Source organism: Antrostomus carolinensis, unplaced genomic scaffold (assembly GCF_000700745.2).
Source record: "Antrostomus carolinensis isolate BGI_N321 unplaced genomic scaffold, ASM70074v2 scaffold40380, whole genome shotgun sequence".
Classification (NCBI taxonomy): domain Eukaryota; kingdom Metazoa; phylum Chordata; class Aves; order Caprimulgiformes; family Caprimulgidae; genus Antrostomus; species Antrostomus carolinensis.
The window spans coordinates 89,140-96,629 of NW_010291369.1; the positions used below are offsets into that span (position 1 = coordinate 89,140).

General features: G+C 35.6%; 1 protein-coding gene across 1 annotated transcript; it reads right to left on the reverse strand.

Moving 5' to 3' along the window:
* Positions 1-231: 231 nt before the first annotated feature.
* On the reverse strand, positions 232-5,533 carry RSL24D1 (ribosomal L24 domain containing 1). Its single transcript, XM_010176127.1, has 5 exons — positions 5,423-5,533; positions 3,522-3,594; positions 2,751-2,814; positions 2,242-2,327; positions 232-638 (listed from the first exon to the last, which is right to left on the reverse strand). The coding sequence occupies exons 1-5, from the start codon at positions 5,471-5,473 to the stop codon at positions 565-567; spliced, it is 348 nt and encodes a 115-aa protein (XP_010174429.1). The 5' UTR covers positions 5,474-5,533; the 3' UTR covers positions 232-564.
* Between the last annotated feature and the right edge of the window lie 1,957 nt (positions 5,534-7,490).

Here is a 7,490-nt window from a genome sequence, read left to right on the forward strand (position 1 = left end):
GCTTTGCCAGGCTTAGGTATTAACTGCAATGTAATCCTGGGGAACCTGTCTTAAAAAGGAGGTAAAACACTATATGCATTCATAACAAATTGAAAAATTTTACCAAGGGTGAAAATAAGTCTGGTCTACACTGATGAAAAATAATACATCCTACCCCACCCTGTAATCATTAAGATATATTTTTAACTGCCTTTACCATTAGAAAAGAAAAACCAAAAAACCAGGAAAAGTTCAAGGCCAACATCTTTTATTCCTTGAATTACCAGGGAAAAGTTATCCAGAAAGAAAGTGGAACTTTCCAAGGAGCACATAGTATCTCAAAAAATATGACTTATTCTCGATCCTGCTGACAAGGTTTTCTCAAATTACAAATCATAAGTACTGCCCAAACCAGTATCCATCTTACTATTTTTTATAAAAACAAAAAAAAATTCAAACTGTAGACAACCACTATTCATTAAAATGTCTTTTTCTTTGACCGTAAACACAGTTCTGAATGATGTCAGGTGAGGCAGTAAGGAACTGTTAACTGCTGAAGAGATATAAATAAAAAATTAAAGCATTTTAAGAGTCTTCTTCCATAGCCACATCCTCTTGTAGCTTCTGCACCATTTTGTCCTCCAGTTGTTTTGGTGTGCCTTCAAAGTAAAGAAAAAATTAAATTCAAGATGTCTCTCTAAACTCACATAATTGTTTTTCTTTGAACAACATATGTGTCTATTCTAGATGCAATAACTTAAATATATTGCTTAAAGAGTTGCTTAGGAGTAAACCCATCAAGCTCAGAAGCATTTATTGCTAACTTTCATCACCATCTAGAACTACTGAAGAATTGTTTTAACAGAAAAGTCAATGCTGTTTTTATGCAAAATCTAAAATGCAGTCAACATATACTTTCATCTAGTATGATGAACTTTGATATAGCTGGCAATACCTGGCAGAAGCTTGCAAAGCACTATAAAAAAACATTACTTTTAACACATCAGTGGCCTTCGCACATCAGTTTTATATAAAGATTTAAACCCTCCTGAATGCTATGTTGGATGGCAATAGTGTTAACTCTCAATAATGCTACCAAAAGGAAAAAAAGATATCCAGGATTGACATTTGATTCTGATCTCTTTAAGGCCCAACGGGAATGGCAAAACACTGAAAAGGCAGCTGCTGTTTGACAAACAAAGGTACTACCTGCTGTTGTGTATCATTCATTTAACATAAGCAAACCCAAACAAAAGAAATAAACATGCAGGTTTATTCTTTTGAATTCAGATCTTTCTCCTTTTTTCCCCTCAAAAAACAAGGGACAGAATAAATCAAAGTTTAAATATAGCCTGACAAAACTTTGTTTCAAATATATACAATCTCAGACTATAGTTAATGCAAACTGGAAGAAAAAACACAGAACAGAATTCTAGCTAAAATCTAGTAATGTTACACCTACATCCATGGACACAAAATCACTAATAATTTTTATAAAACAATAAATGGAAAAATTTTTAACTTCTCTCCATTACTCTATACTATTAACTGTATTTAAAAAAAATAAATCATCTTTACAATCCATTTTATCAACATCATCCTAGCACAAGCTGGTACTTTTAATAAAGAGTTTAGAAACCAGAAAATTGTTTAGGACAAACAGGTTTCTCCAACTGAAAAACTCAGTTCACTAACAAACAATATACATTATTATATCTGAACTAGGCACAGATTTTAGTGAAAAATTGCAAAATTGCCATGATATTTTAAAAAAAATGTTAGGCTTACACTGAAGAAACAGTATTTTTATGTAAGTTTCACTATATGCAGTGAACTACAAAAAAGACTGCTCTCACAATTAGCTCACAAATTTAAATAGTAGAGTTTAACTACCGTATTTTGTATCAATCAGTGGTATAGTCTGTTGAGTTCAAATAACCAATTTGAAGGGAAGACTTAGATAAATGTATTGGTTAACAAACATGCAGTTCAGACAGTACCACTTATCAAGTGCAGTTTAAAATAAATAAGGAAAAGAAAGAAGGAATGCAGGACTAAAAAAGGTATGTTTGATTCAGAACAAAAATACTGGTTACATTTAGTGGCAAGAGCTGTTCTCCATATTAAATTGACAAATTAAATCTAAGAAAAATGCACAGGATTATTGATCTGTAGAATCAGTCACACCAAAAAACCTCAATATTCATAATAAAATTGTATACACAAGTTAACCTAAGCAAACCAAGTAAAGCAAGTTCTTACCTGCATGTGGAGCACGAAGAAGGTGGATATTCTGTTTGACTTCTTTGATGTCTTCTGCCTTCTGCAACTCTTTGCTCTTCTTTAATCTAGGGAGGAGGAAAATTAAATGTAATTACCTTGAAGGAGGTATGTTTTCATTTTAATGCACGACACCCATCTTTAGCTAGAGGTATGTAAACTGTAAATAACTGTGATTATAAGGAAATACTGGATACAAAACCAGAAAAAAAGCCAGCACTATATCAACTATTACCAGAAATTTTTTTAAATCTGAGTCTCCACATTACAAACAACAAAATAAAGCTATTATCATTGAGTATCAAGCTACATTTCATTGGACAGCCAATAAATCATAATAGTTTGGTAGAGGAGCAGAGCCCACTCTAACTATTTCACCCCATCACTTGGACAACTGCATATGTACAAAGCAAATAATCACTTAACACTTTCGATCATTATTTCTCTGGAGAGACTGTTTAACACAGATTTTTACAAATACTTTTCCTCACCTGTTCATAATAAATCTAGCTTGGCGTTTTTGCTTTATTTCCTCCACTCTCTTCATTGCATCAACTGAAATAAAGCAGAATTGTTTTAAAGGTGTTTACATATCTACAGTTGAAAATGCATGCTATTTTGCAGAGTAACACTACCAGTCTTTCTATATCAGAGGCAACTCTTAGACTATATAGAAAAAGTTATTCCTTCTTCAAAGAGCAGAGTAGGGGAATATACTGTGTACCAACTATGAAGAATTGTATTTTAAAACTTATTTATGTTTCCACTTCTGTGCCTACACGTATTTTCTACAATTAGCCATCACTAAAAGAGACTTACTTTACTTGAAATTGTGGCACTCATTCATTACATGAGTAACCCTTCCATCTTATAGCAATTGATTTATTAAACTGAAATGGAATGAGCAGGAACAAAGAAACAACTGCATCAGTATAAAAGGCTTACACTAGGAGCCCCTTAAAAAGCTGAAGTATCATTAAGATTTTTGAAGATAATAACTGAAAAGAGAGGAATGCTGCACCTCATTTTCTAACCAGTTTCTGAAAAAAATAAAATATAAAAATCAAGTGAAATGCCACACCTATTCACAACTCAAACCTTCTCCACACGTAAGAATTTGGTCATGATTCCAGTCATTTCAAACACAATCACTACAAAGCATCAATATTCTAAGAAGTATTTGGAAAACATATTCATGTAGAGTAAAAGTTCACTCCCCATAGTTTATCTTTTGTTTGTTTTTTTTTTCCAAAATGACTCACCAGTCTTGTTCCACAACTCTCTCTGATATTTCACTGGTTCATTTCTACGTTTTTCAAACTCAAATGAATTATCCTATATTAAGAAAAAGTAAATATAGATTATATACAGAAGTATATTTAGATCAACACATTCCTACTAGAGCACTCACTCATACAACTTAATATTTTACATTTTTTTTTTTTCTCTCTCAGAATCTCAGTTTCTATACTAACAACCTTTAGAGATTACTAAACTAGAAGAAAAGAGAGTAGAGTGTTTGACCTCAAAGTGTCAGAAGCCACAGTGACTTGTTTGAAGAGAACTATTTACTAAAACATCTCCCACGGCTATTTTCCTTTTAGCAAGACAAAAGGAACAGAGAAGACCAATGTGGAGTAGGAAAAACAGAGCAGACTAGACAGGTGGAAGGGAAAATTGAAAACATGTAGAGTCAAAAGCATTTAGTGCAGGTCAAATAAGTTCTACTCAACAGTCTGTAATTTTGAAAACGTTCAAAAAAGAAACACTATTTAATTTTAAGAATACTGAAACAATACAAAATCATTCGAAATCGTTAAATATTTCAGTTGATGACATTGTAGTGTTTGGGGCAGCTGGGCATTTTTCTTTTTCTTGTTATTTTCTAAGACTTTAAGATATAAAAACAGTTTCCTGGAGTTTTTTTTTGTTTCTTTTGGGGTTTTTGTTTGTTTGTTTGTTTGTTTGTTTTTTTCTAGGCATACGTAGCTTTATATACTAACTTTATCTCAGGGCTTTTCCCTGCCCACAGATTCATTTCTGCAGTGGTAAAGCGGAGTTATTAGACCAGCTGCTGATCTCCACTTGAGCTAAAGACAGCTCTAATGGCTTAAACTTCACAGAATAGCAAGAAATGGCATGTACACGCTCATAAGCCATGCTCCACTGGCAGATGAATGTCAGTTTTCACCATGGGATAGCATCAAGCAAAATATCCAAAATACAAACTAGAGCACACGGTTCTCTAATACCTACATGCCACTCTTACTCTTAAAAAAAAAAGAAAATTTACCTAGAATTCATTTTTAGCCAAGCGTGACACAGCACCACATTAATTCACTGCAGTTTATCCTAAACCATGTCAGCTTTTACATATTTATAATATACAGCAGTTTTGTACCATAAGAACACACCACAAACAGCAAAACGATGTCTCATAAGAGTAGAGATGTTCAAAGTGCCACGGCCTTCTAACCTACATGCACAGGAAGATCCACAGAAGGCAGCAGTGTCAAAATACTTATTAAATTTATAGTATTCTGACAAAAACCAGGTAATTAAGTCACAGTAATTCTTGAATTATTTAAGGACTGTCCGACTAAACATGAGCGTTTACTATTTTTACCACTTACGTAACTTTGCCTTGAAATTGATTTTTCACTATTTTAAGATGCTGTTTTTGAAACATTCCTATCTATGCAAGGTCTTTTCCTATACATTGTATGCTTTGAGACCTCAAAAGGTCTTATGTGTCTACATAGCAAGACTTCTTGGAGTACCTGGTAACCCAAATTATCTTATTGTGCAGAAAAAACAACTACCAAATGTGTATGTAAAGAGAGTAGGAGATTTATAGATGGAAAAAAAATACCTTGATATGGGAACTGCCATGTATCACCAACTCAGACCCTGATACACTGGCTTCCACACTGAAACTGATGTTCCAAGTTACAGTCAAGCTAAATGAATAGCCCACTCTCAGGAAAACTCTCACATCCTTATCCACAATCCCTCTTTTCTCCACTTACCCCATCCCTTGTGCTCATCTAATTAAATGTTAACACATTAAGCTAGCTAACCTAACCCGCTCGCAACTGGAAAAGGGTAGATTTCTGCCATTTTAGTGAGCTAATGTAAAGTGTTAATCAGTGCAACTTCTTACCACCGTCAATTCTTTGCCAGCTGCTTTCCGGAATGCTTTGGTCCATCTCATCTTTCTGGGATTTCTCTTCTTTTTAAAGTTTCTGTGGCATTTTGATTTGCAGAATCTAAATATCTTAAAGAGGAAGGGGGAGGGAAGCTTACAGTCAAACCATGTTATTCCTGCCCAACCATAAGCATGATATCAAAGGCTGAAGTTTCTTTAACAATATTGCTCACTGAACTACAAATACTGACATTTGAAACACGAATGTTATTTTCAAATATAAGTACTAACAAACAGAATTTCAAGCGCTATTCTTGTTTTTTCATTATAAAGTAATTTTCACAGCTGTCAGGAACATGCACAAATACTTACAATTAAGCTGATCATAAATAAAATATACTGGAGTTCTGAGAATTATCATCTGCAAAAACAGCTATAAAACCCAAACCTGTACTATGAATAAACAAGTTTCCATACCTACCAGCACTTTTTAGATATAGTGCCATCCTGACAACAACAAAAAAATCCTCAAACCTCTCATATAACATTTTTCAATGCAATACACACACACACACAAAAAAAAAAAGTCTATCTCCTAGAATACAGCTTTAAGGTTTTAAGATTACCCTGCAGCAGGAGTCCTAAGCACATTAGTTAAGTCCTGGACGGAATTTACTGAAAGCTGTTAAAGCAGATACCAAAACATTCTAACTGAGCTTTTTCCCCACACCCCCCTTAATTTTTCCTATGTATTCTACAGCTTGCTAGAGTCAAGAATTTTAGGCACCTGCCAGTGCTAGCCATGAAAGCATCTTATATTCAACCAGGTGATGTTTCCAAGCCTGACACAGATGCATTAAAGAAAATTCACTGCCCATACTTGAAATTTCCCTTTAATTAATATTGGAATTATGTAACAGCCAAGCTGAACAATCTCCTATCCTAAATTCTCCCAGATCCAACAGACATTTTCCAGTCAAAAAGAGTATGCAGCAAGATGGCAGTAAGAAAAGAAGGTGGAGGGGAAGAGATATAATCATATCCTTATTTACAGTTCCTAATCTTCCCTAAATTTCTGTGTCATTTTGAACTATCCTGGGCTGTCCTGTATTCAGAGCAGAGCTGAAACTTAAGAATACTCAAAATTACATTTGTTATTCATGAGTTTTTGAAAACCCAATTTTTCTTCGACCATACTCTCCTTCCCATCTAACAGTCACTTCTAAAGAAAATGAATAGAAAATATGAAAGGCAATAATAAAGTAATTTTTTTTTCATTCTTCTACCATGTTTTTCACCTCAACTCAGCCAAATCTGCCTTTATATTTTGCTCTTTATTAGGTTATCTGTTCACAACTAACCTGCCATTGCGCTACTTAAAAAAAAGAAAAAAAATACACCTTGCAGCCATTTTCTAGTAAACGGAACTGTGTCAGTCTACATCTACCTCTAAATTCCCAAACGCTGTGACTCACTTGAGCTAGAATTTGTTTTGACATCTGAGCACGGGAAGAAAGCTATTCGCATAAGCTTCGTTTCACGCTGGGATCTCCGATGCCCCATAGGAGGGGTAAGGAGAACAGCAAAGGCTGGGAAACTACACACAACATTTCATGTACAGAATTGTCACCACGAGGTAAAGCCCAGAGTGCTACGTGTGCCCTGTTATGACAGCCTCAATTGGGTGAGTCACATCAGATACCCGAGTTGTGACTTTTAGGAGAGCACGGTGGCAGAGACATAACCCCTCAGCTTCAGCACACGGCGCCTGTGACCCGGACTGCCCAGAGCTCTGCCATCGCCTGACGCCGACCCGAACCTCCACTTCTCCGCAATCATAAAATTAAAGGATGAAAGTTCCGTATTGCTCTGCGGAGAGTATTATTTCTTAGGAAAACCAGAAAACACGTAATTCAGCCCACACCGGTCCTGACAACCACAGCAGTTGCCAAACTACAGTATCTCCCCCCGGAACGGCTCCCACAGCCAAGCGATCTGCGCGGCGCATGGCGCACCCAGCACCGCCTCACGAACGCCAGCACGGCCGCGGCCACGGACTGCGGGGGCTTCGGCACCACCAGGG